At 42.3% G+C, this 14,816-nt stretch overlaps 1 protein-coding gene across 1 annotated transcript in view; it reads right to left on the reverse strand.

Annotated features, from left to right (window-relative positions):
• Nucleotides 1-5,516: 5,516 nt before the first annotated feature.
• Nucleotides 5,517-14,816, reverse strand: part of LOC110962029 (protocadherin-16-like) — an 88,895-nt gene continuing 79,595 nt past the window's right edge. The window contains exons 18-29 of the mRNA XM_022209879.2: nucleotides 14,073-14,329; nucleotides 13,771-13,977; nucleotides 13,248-13,644; nucleotides 13,012-13,125; nucleotides 12,663-12,874; nucleotides 12,376-12,527; nucleotides 11,763-11,893; nucleotides 11,304-11,590; nucleotides 10,517-10,658; nucleotides 10,203-10,374; nucleotides 9,710-10,119; nucleotides 5,517-9,597 (exon numbers count right to left, since the gene is read on the reverse strand). Of these exons, the coding sequence (XP_022065571.2) occupies nucleotides 7,550-9,597; nucleotides 9,710-10,119; nucleotides 10,203-10,374; nucleotides 10,517-10,658; nucleotides 11,304-11,590; nucleotides 11,763-11,893; nucleotides 12,376-12,527; nucleotides 12,663-12,874; nucleotides 13,012-13,125; nucleotides 13,248-13,644; nucleotides 13,771-13,977; nucleotides 14,073-14,329 (4,529 nt within the window). The 3' untranslated portion in view covers nucleotides 5,517-7,549. The remainder of the gene's footprint in view (nucleotides 9,598-9,709; nucleotides 10,120-10,202; nucleotides 10,375-10,516; nucleotides 10,659-11,303; nucleotides 11,591-11,762; nucleotides 11,894-12,375; nucleotides 12,528-12,662; nucleotides 12,875-13,011; nucleotides 13,126-13,247; nucleotides 13,645-13,770; nucleotides 13,978-14,072; nucleotides 14,330-14,816) is intronic.

Consider the following 14,816-nt stretch of genomic DNA (forward strand, 5'->3'; position numbering starts at 1 on the left):
AATAAATGGGTCACTGGGCTTCATTCTTCACAATCAGTAAAAGCAGTAGATGGCTGCAGCACATTGCAATGTCAAAAGATGAATATATCTCAAGTTCTACTGTCTGGTAAGGGGATATCACTGACCTTAAATCTGTGACCCTCTTCATTTTACATCACACATAAGGTGGGAAAACTCAACCAGTAAAATAACTAAAGTTGCTTAAAGAAACAACAGGATTGATAGCTCTGGATTATTTATAGGGCTACCAATCAAGAAAAGTAATGAAAAGTCAGATTATCAGCAGACCATGGAAGCCGAGAGGCCAATAACTTATTGTGGTTCATTATCTCAAGATCGCCACATAATTATCTTGTCATCTCGTATAAGAAATGGTGCTCAGATTTATTTTAATCAACTCGTTGCTCGCTCAAGACTTTTCTTTTCCATAAGGACATTCATCCAGAACAAATATGTGAAAGGGTACATGCATGTTATTACCTATAATGATGCCAGTATGTTCGCCATTTGTTATCTAAAGATAAGAGGATATTCCCCAGAGTGAACAGCTAAAAATAAATAAAGGCTGCACAAAATCACTGCTTATCTTGGGAATATGACACAAAATAAGTAACTTTAATTAGAGTGTAATCATTTTAGCACAGTTTATCTGATGGATTAGATCAAGTTTGTGGTCAAGATACCTTGATTTCAAATGTACCTTGTAATTGGTAGACGAATAAATAATGCAACTTTATTCTTATAAAGGAAAAATGCTTAATTTGATGACTTTATGACTATTCTCTATGGTGCCACACGAAGAAGAAACATGCTAATACTTTTCTCTTAAAAGTAATAAATGTAAACGTTGAGGTAAATGCATCATATCACACCAGGAGAAAAGTTTGTTGCTGTCACTTTGTGGTTTTGCTCTTGGTCATTTTGCCTCAAGAGAATGTTGGGAAATGAAGGCCAATTTATATGTCACAATTCATATTTTAAAATCTCTTCATTACATCATTGAGTTCCATTTGTTGCTGATATATTGCTTAGTTGTTCAGTGTGTGGATTCAAAAAGCATTTTTGTATTCTGATTTCTGTACGGTCTGTCTCTCACGGTACACAAGATACAGAAAATAACAAAATGCTAGGTGCTACAAAGTTTCCATCAGCCTTAAATCGAACAGACATTTGCAAAGAACTCTTGGAACAACTTGACATAGTTCATATTTCTATGCCCAAGGTGCTTTCAGCCTAAAGCCAGCACACTGACTGACTGACCATAAACCGAAATGTTTGGGCCCCAGAATGTTTGACACCTGCACACTCTCACAAGGAAACATTCAGGAGTTGTGGTGAAATGATTTTTTTTTCTTTTAGAAGCACATTGCATATTTTTAACACTCGTACTTTGCCTTCCTGACTGATTGCTCCACGCTGCAATCCAAAGAACAGTTTATTGTTCTAGCATTTAAGAAATTGATTAATGGTGCTATTTTTAACAACGTACAAACAAAGTGCATTAAACAATCATCCAAAGCGAAAGTCTAGAACTGCACCAAATTCTCTCTGGGATTATTCCCTTCAATTCCTGTAATTTCTCACTAATTAAGCAGAGTTCACTGGACTATTTTGATTCTGTAATGCAAAAAGTGATTACTTCAACTGGTTTGTAAGTGCAGACGGGTACAGTGGTGTTTTGTTCTTGTCTTGATGGGCTTCCTTGTCATGTCTACTGCTCCATTTCCACCCCTCCATCTCGCTGCTCTCTCCTGCAGCGTGAAGTGTGAGTGACACTAGTGAGGGAGTCCTGTAACACAAGGTCAGCACAAATGAGAAACAGGCTCACACTGACTCAGCTGGCTCCTTTCTCCTGTCATTTTTCCCCTGCTTGACGCCACAGAAAAAAAAAAGGTGGAAACTCACTAAAAATAGCAACACAGAGGCCAGGAGCCAAATACCCTCAGCGACTGTTTTTCCTCCGTGAATCCTGTTAGACATACGAGTGGCACGGCACAAAAGGGAGGGAGAAGTTAACTCCGTGTTGACATTGGAAGTAAATTGAAATTTGACAGTTTACCTTTGGGTTGAGCAAATTCTGCAGCTCTTTGTGGCAAAAGAAATTAAGACTGTTTCGCAAAAGTTGATATTTGACCCGCATGACAGTATCAAAGCCTAAACAGACGACGAACCGGAGGATACACAGCTTGTCCGCTAATGTTCAGCCTTACATATGTGCAGAAAACACGCAGCTCCCACATGGCAGTGACAAGTTCTCCCTCCACCAGCAGAGATAACAACTGATAAACAGCAATGAAACTGGATCTTGGCACCAGAGGTTCTCCTGAGAACTTTTAGATGTCATGGAATGTAGAAACGCATGTGTTCATGGTAATTTCCTGGGGAGGGAGATGCCAGCCGTGGGGGAGCAGATTCATTGGGGTCCGCCTGACCTCGGAGCAAAAGTGGATTTAGCCAACTTCCACAAGTCTTCTTTGTAGCTCTGGGAATCTGTTCAAAGAGACTTCCGAGTGAATTGGACACTATCAATAGATTTTTGAATGGAGTTATTCTTATCTAACAGACAATGTCCTGTTGCTGGCTCCAGGAAAAAAGAACACAAACCGATGAACAGTCGTGTGATATTACTGTGAATGTGAACACAGCCAGTCTACTTCCAACTGACACTTTCATTTCATTAAATAGTGTGCAGCGCAGATACTGTGACTTTTACTCACTTGTTTGGATTAAGGAGCACTAACATTTTCCATAATGCACCTCTTAAATGAACCCTGAAGGTGTGATGTTTGCCTTTTTCAAACCGCACGCCTCCAGTTTGCAAACTCACATTTTAAAATGTAATATTGTACTGTACTATCCAAGCAGAGATAAAAAAAATATTTGACATTACATAGCACACCATTGAAAGAAGAAGAAGCCATGCCTATACAAATGTTTTCACATTCTCCTTTTGACAGGTATACGGAACTTTAGGTGAAAAATCGATGCTTTGCTCCTTAAAATATTTGGTCACCAAATATGTGGCTTGACTGTCATGAGAAAATAAGAAAATACTGACAGTGTTAGTGCTGGCCATGTCCTCAAGCGTACCACATTTATTCAGTTTCTGCTAAAATATGTGAATAAGGAAGTCCATGGGCAAGAAAGAAAAATAAGTAAGGTGAAAAGCTCAAGTTAGGAGGAATTCAATGCAAGGCGTAATTATTCATATCTTTCAGATGCTTTCAGTCTTTTTCACAACAGCGCACAGTATATCGCTACACTAGCACAGCAGACACCACATTTGGGTCTTATTTTTCATGAGTATGTCTTAGTGGAAACGTTACTCTGCCTCTGACAAATAGCAGTTCAAAAATTCCTGCAGGACCTCAAGCTCAGTTAAAAGTTGCAATAAAGATTCTTACTTCCAGAGCTCCTATTTCTGTTCCATTTTTTCCCCCCTTTTGCTCTCCCTTTCTCTCTGCGCTGACCTACATTCATGAATACTCCATCAACTGGTGGAGCGCATTAATATTTTTCTGTGATATAAAGCGTGCAATGCTTCACACTTAGCAGCTACATGAATGTTTCGCTCTTTCGTAGCTGTACATTCATGTTCGTGTCCTGAGCCGTCATTTAACAAAACTGAACAGATCAAAGTCAGAATGAAAGAGCACCTGGATGCTAACTGCAGTGTGGGCCAAGTCTAATTTGATGTTTATAGGCTTGATTCCCAGAGAGTACAGCTGCAGATCAACCAGATCTACTGGAAAGAAAACAGCCTATAACAGAGTGTGCGTTTCTGGAATGCAACTTTTACAGAGAACAAGATTTATCAAAAGTGCCTGTTCACCAAAGTCTTCACTTCTGTTCCAAACACTCGGGGTGCCTTTTCTCTAAATTACTACTAAATTCCAAAAGCTGTCAGGGAAAATGATACCTTCTCAACAATTGACTGTTACATTAAAAATCCTGATTTATATTCCAATGTGAAAGTGGAAACAGCAATAAACTGAAATACAACTCAAGGTTTACTCCTGCTGTTGGAAGGTGAAAGCTGTTTTTCATAATTTTCTTTATGTGTTGGATCTCTAGTTTGCCATGTAAAGTTAAATTAGTCTCTATCGACTATTTAAAATGTAACTAATTTGTTTCAGCTCTCATTGTAAACCTGTAAAAATAGGTTTTGAGGGCCTTTAACTGATGCGAAAACAACTATGCAAGAGTGAATGTAAAGGTGGACATGGATGTTCATTAATACTGGTTGCATTGTTTTTGCAAGTGTAGAATTGCATGTTACTTCAAAAATGAAGTAGCTATATGGGACTTTTTGCCTTTCGAGAATCACCCCTGCCTTTCAGGTTATTACAATGCTTTGTAACAAAACGCAGACACAAATATCGTACTGCACCAAAGATTTCATATTTGGCTAACATCTTCTCCAGGGGATAGACTTCTCCTCCAGACAGATTTCTCCCAGATTCTGCAGCTAAAATACCTGCCAAGTATGTGCCTGTAGGAGCTGGATCAGGGCCAGTATCAGCTGGGGGAGATTGTTGTGGGCCATGTGTGTCACTCTGTAGTAGCCTTTAAGTATGTGTGTGCGTGTGCTTGTGATTATTTGAAGTTGTGTGGGGTTAGTGAAGGAGTAGGCTGCAAAAGTCGCCCTGGGACAGCAGGCTGTAAACACAGCTGTGTGTGGAGGTGAATGTAAAAGCCAGGGCAGCAAGCTTTTTTTTCCCCCTAAGCAAGAATATAGTTTAGGTAATATGTTTTTACTGTAAATTACCGACATGAACTACAGTTGTCTATGTAATATAGAATATATACATGCATCCATGTGTAATCATACCTGTGAATTGTGCAACTGATCCTCTACTGACTGACGACTATTTGTGCAATTTATCATCATTACCCCTCATTTTACAAGATGTCTTTTGTTTCAAACTTTCTCTCCAGGAGCTTCTGTCTCAGGTTCTTTCTCTTGTTAAATTCCATGTGCAGCTCCTTCTGTACATAACAATAACAGAGAAACACTGCACGGCTGTGTCCGCGATCACCAAATGAAACAAAAAATTCACAGCAGCTATGCAAACATGTCTATGCTCCATATGAAATAAACATCTTGTAATTAATCAGTTACATAAACATCATATGCCTATATATAAACTGGAATTTGACTGGAGTTCCAGATTGTGCGATGGAGCGATAATTTGTCTGGGACCTATTCTGTATGTTGTGAAAGAAAAGCTGCACGGATGCATTTGCTAGATTTATAAATGAACAAAACTAATTCATATTGTACAAGCATAGACTGCATCTGAGGCTACCACATTAAACTCTTACCTTCAGGTGGCAGTTTTTCCCAAAGCCTACTCTTTCCCTTCAGTAATAACCTTCTCATAACTTACTGAATATAACTTCCCCTCTTCAAAGTTCAGTTCACACACCTGAAACACTGTTAAACTTTAATTAACTCTCAGATGTTCTCTCAAAGTCTTGTAATGAATTCTGAAAAAGATGAACTCTGACTCCAGTTTGTCAAAAGAGATCAGTAGGAATTTATTATTTGCTTTAAATACAAGTACAGCTCCTTTCCTCCTGCCGTCGCTCCACTGATCAGTTACTGGCAGTCATCTCAAACTGAACTCCAAACGGAGGTTTTCTAACACAAAATGTTTCTGAGACAGCACAACTATGAGTCAAGAGATTGTTGTGCTGGGGTTAGGCTCATGGCATGAGTAACCTCTAGCTGATGCTGTGCCAGCTCCGCATGAGGCGCTTTGTAGGGGTATTCTGAACAAAGAACAGAGGTAGAAGCCTTTTTTCTTGAAAGCAAGAGGACATCCAATCACTGCAATTACCCCAAAAGATCAAAAACAGGCCAGAATGATGTATACATATGGAAGAATAACAAGGACACTCTTAAAGCCTGTTGGCTCTTGCTGCACTAATGGATTGCTACAACTGAAGCTGAACAATAAAAGAAAGAAGGTGCAGATGAGTTACACATATGGAACGTTAAAACACCTCATCATGTCGCCGACAGTCTCGGTGTATGAATCACAGAAACAAAATGCACAGAACTGAGAGTTAATATGAACCATAAATACTGCACTGGTTGCTAAATCCTTGTACATTCATCAGGCCTCATGCATTCAGGCTTTTAGTTCCCATTTGTCTGGTTAATGTGCTACATTTCTCCAAGTTTTGCCACTTTCCTATGAGAATCTTAGCTGGGCCATTGCATGTTATTTCCATTGTGCTGAGATGAACAATTTCACAGTAATATCTTCGTGTAAAATCTTACGTTAATGACTGATGCAATTGTCTGTAGGAAGCACTTTTTTTTCAAAGACACAGAGGTGATCAGCAAATTGAATCGTCCCTGAATAACAAAGGGAATGTGCTGTTGTGCACAAGTGCTGAACTGGAGAAGCGGGCATTTAAATTGATCACAGGTTTTTATCCAGTTGCTGTTTTGGATTCGGGATGATCAACAATTTGACAAAAAAAAAAAGAAAAATTCATAAGGTAACAACACAGCAAAGAGTGAGCTGTGCTTAGTTTCCTACTGTCAAACAGTGACAGAAAGTCCTCTTTTCATATAAATAATGCAAAAAACACAAATATCTCCCTCACACTCACACCAGAACTGTCACAAGCGTCTCTAAAAACCTAGGAGACACATACAGTACATAGCCTGCATACATACAAATATACATATATGCACATACACAAAAACAATAACCTCTCAATGTGGAATAATGATCTGAAATCATAAATTCATATAAAAATATAAAAATAAAAGTAAAATCAAAAGAAGTGACATCTGAATTGGTGAGAGAAACAATAATCTCCATTGCTCTTCCACTGTGTGATGCATTGGCAATTCCATGAATCTGTGTCTTTGTGAATACACACTATTTGTCCGTCCATGGGGTTCACAGACACGTCCAAAGGCCATTTCAAAAGCAGCCACAAGATGAGTTTAATACTGAAGTGTGAAAATGTCCACAGACACAAAGAGAGGGACAAGGTCCTTTGCTCTCTGGCCAGCCAGCGAGGTAACATGAGAACTACACATTTATCTATCTACACACTAAGGGATCTCTGACTGCAGGGCGTGGCGAGTGCACGTTCCCACGAAGAGGTCAGTTTACCTCCTAACCCAGATCAGTTCATGGAGACCTGCGTCACTGTGAAAATGGAGGGGTGGGACGTTCCTGTCAAACCACGCACATGTTCCACTTTTGTGTATTCCTGCAACGCTGCCGGCCAACGGATGCAGTAATCCACATATTCTACCTAGAGAAGGTTCAGTATGTTTTTTGTAGTTGTGTTTATTGCCCAAAAATCAAGTGGTCAGACACTTTACACAAATGTCTCTATCTGGGCATTTGTGAAACCTTCATTCTTGTGATGAAAACAATGATTTCTGAGAATGACAGTACACTCAACACCACCGCTTGCTTTCTTTTGAGCCATGCAAAAGAACATCCAAAAGAAGGGTCTATTATTCTCTGTTCATGTTGTCTGTCCCTCCTTTAGTTGGCTTGTGATTTTTCAATCATATTCTCATCTCATGATCAGGACTCTGGTCCAGTGAGGGCTCCCTGGTGCTGATCATGGACGCTGACGGCCCTTGGGTGACTCCAAATGGAGAGACAGCTGGTGATCGAGCTGCCAGAGGGGACAGAGAAGGGGAGAAGCTTGGTGACATTGCTGCTGATGAAATGGATCCCTCATGACTGATAGGGGACCTACGGAGTGACGCCAAGTGGGGGAATGTCCGCCCAATCACAGGAACTTTGGGTGGAACTGACATGGCCCCTGGATGGGCCACTGACGTGATGAGTGGTGGGGGGTCAATTCTAGGTTTAGGGTCCATTTTGGGCTTAGGTTGGAAAGGTTGGCGGGGATTCTGACTCTGCTGAGCAGTTTCATCTTTCAGCCTAGCAATCTCTGTGAAGACATTTGCGAGAGGTTGGAACTGAGGGCACCAGTTGAGTAAGTAATCCCAGTTATAGCTCCCACGAAGCTCCTCATCACTGGCAACAATAGCTGTGAGGGAGCCATCCACCGATGGTTTACCGTCTTCAGGGAAGGCGTAATCCTTGGGGAGGGAAATGTTGAGACCCCGGCCGACTCCCAAGTAACCACCTCCCTCGTCCCGATAGACTGGGAGCTGGCCAGAGAGCAAGGTCCCGCTGAGACTGCCTCCCAGTTTCTTTCCCTTGAACCAGGTGCTGCCCTCCAAAGCTGCAGGCTCACAGGAGATATCAGAGAGCTGGTCAGCGTCCTGCTGGATTCCAGAGTCTGGTCCTCTGGCTGAGATGTGCTCCTGCATAGACGAGGTGATGGAGGCGACGCGGGGGTACTCGTTTATCATCCTGATCTCATCATCCTCTGCGGCTTCGGCAGATCCTCTTCCACTGGAATGAGAAGGATCCAAAGAGCCCCCTCTAGTGTAAGGACCACCACCTGCCCCACCCTGATCTCCAGCATAGCCTGGCAAGGTCTGATGATAGATCCTTTCCCCTCCCGGTCCTGAGTTGCAATCATCCAGTTTCTGCAAGGCAGTTCCTGAAGCAACAGTTCTATTTCCTGTATCTTGGCCTTTCTTTCTCCTGCGTGACTTGACCAGGAACACCACCACGGCCATGACCACAAGCAGTATGATAAAACCAAGAGACACAGCTATTATGCTGATAAGCAGGATGTTGACATCCGCAGCCAGGCCAAAGTTGGTGTTTGTGACATCAATGGAGACCTGGGCTGTAGTAGTGCGAGATGTGTCTAGAGGACTGTGAGCTTTCACATCCAGGGTCATCACCCTGGTTTCCCGTTTACTCCGGCCTGACCCACTGCTACTGCTGCTGCCTGAGCTGTCCAACTTGAGAAAAATCACCCCAGTGGTTTTGTTTACATCAAAATATGGAGAGCTGGAGGTGAAAGAATAGAGAACAATACCATCAACCCCACCATCTTCATCATTAGCTTGGACCTGGCCGATGCTCTGGCCTTTCTTGGCTCCCTCTGGCACTTCAAATGAAAAATCAGAGGCTGTGAAGAGTGGGTCATACTCATCCTCACCTGTGACAAACACCTGAACAGTCACAGTGGCAGAGTGGTTGCCTGAATCTACTGCTATTGCCACAAAATTAAAGGAGTTGATCTTCTCAAAGTCAAATGGAATTTTGCTTTTGATTTCTCCTGAGTTCTGGTCCACAGCGAAACTGTCTTTTCCTGCCCCGGACCGCTCCACCATGTAGTACTTCACTTGGCCAAAAACCCCTGTGTCATGGTCTATGGCATGTAGAACAGTCACAGCTGAGTTTGCTGGTTGGTTTTCTCTGATGCTGGCAGTCAGGACTTCCACAGGGAAGAATGGATGATTGTCATTTATATCTTTGACTTCAATGATGACTGGAGCTAGTGCAAAGTGACCCTGTCCATCTGTGGCTTGAATGATGACAACATGCGTGGACTGATGCTCACGATCAAGTGCTCGCTGAAGCCTCAAGGCTCCAGTCCACTGGTCCATGGTAAATAAATTCACCTCATCACCGGAGCTGATGATATACTGGACTTCTGCATTGGGAGTTGAGTCTGGATCTAGCAAAAAGAAAGGGTAGAATAAATGAACTCAGAGCAACATAGGAAGGGAAGTACAAGAAATGGGAGACAATTACAGAGAAGTTGATAAAAACGAGAGATATTTGCTCACCTGTAGCAGTCAGGCGAATGATCTCAGTCCCAGCGGCAGCTCCCTCACTCAGTGACACAGTATATTCTGCTCTACTGAACACTGGAGGGTTATCATTCACATCACCAATGGTTATCACTGCAGCAACACTAGAGCTCCTCTGGGGAACACCTCGGTCCGACACCACTACTGTGAGGTTGTAAAGTGGCTTTGTTTCAAAGTCGAGCCCCTCAGCTAACAGTAAGGTCCCAACTGTCTGAAAGCCACGTCCCTCCAGGAACCGCACACTGCTTTCGATCTGGAATGCATTTCCTTCATTCCCACTGGCGATAGCAAAGTCAAACCCGCAGTTTTCTCGAGAGAGGTCACTGTCAAAGGCTTCAAAAGTCAGAACTGTGGAACCCGGGATGGTGTCCTCAGAGACTGTAGCCCTGCAAGCAGAACATTACAAATATAAGGACAACTTTTGAGGTTACACTAGAATACATTCAAATTCGGATGAAAGTAGACGAACCTGTAGTCTGATTGGTGAAACACAGGAGCGTTGTCATTGACGTCAGAGATCTGAACTTGGACTGTAGTGAGTGAGGACAGTGAAGGCGAGCCTCCATCACGAGCTTCAATGACAATACTGACTGACGGACGCTCAGGGTCAAACTCAGCTCTGTGATTGATGAACAGGGTTCCTGATGACGGAAGACAATAAAATGGATTCAGTCATTGTGTTGAAAGAGTTACTCCCAAAATGCAATAAATCTTACTTTCGGTTAAAACTGGAAGTGATGCACTGAGGTAGAATGCATCAGGAAAGAGCCAAGGTTATCTCACCATTGCTGGGGTCAATGTAGAAACCCTCCTGAGTCGCTGACATTACTCTGTAGGTGATCTTTCCATTCTCTCCTGAGTCCCTGTCAGTTGCTGTTACGGTGATAACTGCACTTCCTGGTGGTGTGTGCTCAGGCAGAGTGATCTGGAGTACAAAAATATAAATAACATCTTTTAAGCATGAGGGAAAAAAAGAAACAAATAAGCTATAAACTGACCACATAAATACTGGGGTAAAACACATGGCCAAGAGGTCAACTACACAACACCCACAGAGGGGAATTTTTTTATTGCATTTTATAATGTATTCCTATTTTTTCCTAAGTGTGTGCTAATGTTGAGGTCATTTCCTGAGACATAGTAGTAAATATTATAAGGCTCATCTCTCCAACCTTTCCCCAGTCAATATCGGGCAGTAAACTTTTATCACCTCCACTGTGTGAAAGCTGGGAATGTATACATGTGTGTATGTGTATTTTTTTTTCTCTTTACAGTGCGTGTCAAGCCCAAGAGTGCAATTTTAAAGCAGTCTGCTGGAGAGAAACAGTTTATGAAGTAAATTAATTTTGCAATCAAACTTCATTAGGTGTGAATACATCAAAAATTTAGACACACATTCTGCACATTCCCTCAAATGTATGCAATAAAAGTACAAGATTTATTCCTGTACTGTATTTATTGAGTACATTAAAACAAATGCTAGGGACAGAAATGGAGGTATAGCAGCTGTTTTTGAGGTGCATATGTCATTTACTGAGAATAAACAACACATTGTCTTGATTTTACACACCTGATAGAGATCATGGGTGAAGGCAGGTGCATTGTCATTAATATCCTCCACCAGTATCGTAATGTTAGCCTCAGTTTGGTGCTGACTGTCTGTGGCTCTGACAGTCAGGGTGTACCACGTCTTCTCCTCAAAGTCTAGAGGGGCGGTGAGCGACACTCCTCCACTGTAGCGGTGAATCCCAAACTTGCCTAAAGATGTTGGGTCTAACTGCAAGGAGTAGGAGAGGGCGGGGCTGGAGTCGACATCGTTACCGGTCACAAGAGTGATCTCTGTTCCTATCAAAGTATCTGGAAGAGACAGAAGTTGAACAAAAACCTGTTAGCTGCATTCAACATTTCATAAACATCCTCCTACCTGCTTAGTTTTTGTTTTGTAGATGTATTCCGTTTGCTGTGAAGTGTCACATATAAAGAAACATAATGAGAAAGTGCAACAATTGCTTTAAATTAAAATATTTACTCTCTGGGATGCGGACTTCCTTGGGCAATGGAATAGTGGGACTGTTGTCATTTTGGTCAACAATCATCACTGTCAGGGTCGCTGAACCAGCCAGTCGTGGGCTTCCTCTATCAGTTGCTGTAACTACAAGCCTGTGAGTGGGCAGAAAAAATGGTTGTTTAAACAGTTTTGCTCTTTCTAGTTTGAAAAGTTTAATTGTACTGTATTTATAGAAAGAGAGCTTGATGAAGTGATATGCATCTACTCATTCAAATGCTTTTTCTTTTTTACATTTGGCTACAAAATCTCATTTTCTAATAAAAGCAACATGCAAAAATTTAAGAAAATGTTTCAGTGAACAGGAGTAGCTGTGATACGTCTGGCATGGAGATATCAGTTTGCAGTGATGCTTACGTCTTCAGCAGACTATTTCAGATATCTAAACACAATCAATCTAGCAGAGTGAAAACAAGTCATGATCTACTGTTCATGGTTGCCTGTGTGTAAGCGTACCAATTTTTTCTGCATAGCACCTTGTTGCAATACTTTCACATGTACACTAAATCTTCTTCCACAATAAATGCATACAGAGTGGTTCTTATGAAGGTTTATTCAACCACACATCTGTCCTCACTTGGTTTGGGTGAAGATCTCCCGGTCCATGATCGCTGCCGTGGTGATGCTTCCTGTCACAGGGTCGATCTTGAACAGGCCGCTCATGCTTGATGACTGGATGGAGTAGGTCACCTGACCGTTCTGGCCCTGATCCACATCCTCAGCGACCACCTGGGAAAAGAAGGGAGGAGAGGGAGGAAGAAGGGAGAACAATGAGAATTTATTTTAACTCTCAGCAGAACTATAGCAGATGAAATATCCCCATAACTTTGTTTTATTGCACAATTTTTCTATATTTGTCAGCACCTGTATGATTGGCATTTCATATCCTTGTGCTTCTTTCATGTAGGCCACATAATTCTGCAGCTGGAAGCGAGGAAGGTTGTCATTGACATCCTGCAGGATCAAGTTAAAAGCCATGAAAGATGTGGAGGACATGGTTTCAGCCTTCACAACTAGACGGAGTCTCGGGGTGTCTTCAAAGTCGAGTCCCTTGGAGCTCTGCACCCGGATTTCACCTGATGAGGGAAGATGTGATTGAAAAATTAGATAAAACTGATCATCATATTAATATTTTTGTATATACAACATTTTTAAATCCACATCTGATAATCAAATTGAATTAATACAATATCAATTTCAGTGTGAGTTTCACCTGTTGAGGAGCTGATGCTAAAAGCCTGTTTTCTGTTCCCACTGAAGAGGCTATAGTTGATACCTATCCGTGTGCCATCTGGATGTTGAGCCTGAGCCTGAGCCACAGTTGTGCCTGAGTTTTTGAAGTAGAGCCGAGAAAATATTCCATAAGTGTGACAACACGAAACTGCCAAAGAATACACAAAAACAAAAGAGCTGCTCCAATTCCTCTAAATCCTGACAATATTGTCTAACCTTTTGCAGCATTCTCCTGTATGCTGACATCTCTAGCATTCTTAGAGAAACGGATGCCGCTGTACTCCACCTCCTTCACATAAATCACCACCACCCCCTGTGCAGACTGAGCTGGGCTGCCTTGGTCCATGGCCTCCACTATCAGGGTCCTCTGAGCCTGGGTCAGATCACCAAGTGGCTCCGTGGCCTGGATCTCCCCAGTGAGGGAGTTGATGCTGAAGCCCTTCACTGGGGCGGCAAAACGATAAAACACTGAACCGTTGGCTCCAAAGTCCTTGTCTTCAGCCTTCATGGTGGCTAAAACCCGCTGCGAACGCCTGCTGGACACTTCGATGACCAACGGATCTTGAATGAAGAAGGGAGTGTTGTCGTTTACGTCGAGGATGGTGACTGTCACCTATAAAATAAAGGTCATGTGGGTCATGTGGAAAGGTGTTGAACATTACAAACTTAAAAAACAATGTGCTCCTCAATCCAGTTCAATTATTTAACTCAACACATGGACACCTAAGCCATCATTTACCTGGGCAGAGGAGTTCCTGGGTGCAGCAGGAGAAAGGTCAACAGCAAACACCTGGAAGCTGTATGACGCAGATTTTTCACGATCCAGAGGAGCTGAAGTGGTGATCCGACCAGTGGTCTCATCCACGTTGAACGCTCCATGTGCCTCTCGGCTGAGGAAATACAGAACCTTTCCATTCAGGCCATCATCAGGATCCACTGCTGACACCTGGAAGTGAGACAAAACAGAAAAAATGAGGACGTCAATGAGATGTTATATAAAGGCGTGAATTTGAATCTCCAATCATCTTAATTGCTACTTACCTCCAGGACTTGAGATCCCTCTGGAGCATCTTCTGACACTTCCACTGAGTAACTATTTTTGCTAAAGGCAGGGCTGTTATCATTGACATCCAGCACCCTGACTTCGACTGTGACAGTAGCACTGAGAGCAGGGCTGCCTCGGTCTGTGGCCACCACCTCCAGAGTATATTCTGCTTTTGTCTCCCTGTCAAGCCCACGCAAGGTAGACAGAGCTCCTGTGGTGACCTGGAGCTGGAAATCTCCATCAGGGTCCCCCGCTAGATGGAAAGAGATGGGGGGAAAAAATCAAGCATTTTCTGTGAATCAAGTGCTGAAAGAAGAAAAAGGGCAAAATCTGTACAAAGTCTGAATGTGATCCAGAGAGGTAGATGGACAATATCAAGAGCAGGTTTACTGTAACTGTGTCCAGATTTTGTTTGTGATACGGAAGGAACGAAGGGTTATCCAAACACTGCAAGTAGCCCAACTCCACTAGCTAAGACTAAATCCCATATGCTGTCACTTCAACTTCAGATATCAATAAAAATGTCCAAGGTGTCAAGTGTCCACAATATGTCAACAATCTCTAAATTTAAACTTCACCATGTCAGCCTGAAAAACAACAAAAATGACAAAAATCCAATGTTTCTCCCACGATATTGTTAATTTCACAGTAGACACTCCCCGAAACAGCAATTACAGCAGTTGTGGTGGATTTAATCACCCTTTAAATCTAATCCAAATAAAATGCTTGGATTGGACACA

Source organism: Acanthochromis polyacanthus, chromosome 17 (genome assembly GCF_021347895.1).
Source record: "Acanthochromis polyacanthus isolate Apoly-LR-REF ecotype Palm Island chromosome 17, KAUST_Apoly_ChrSc, whole genome shotgun sequence".
Classification (NCBI taxonomy): Eukaryota; Metazoa; Chordata; class Actinopteri; family Pomacentridae; genus Acanthochromis; species Acanthochromis polyacanthus.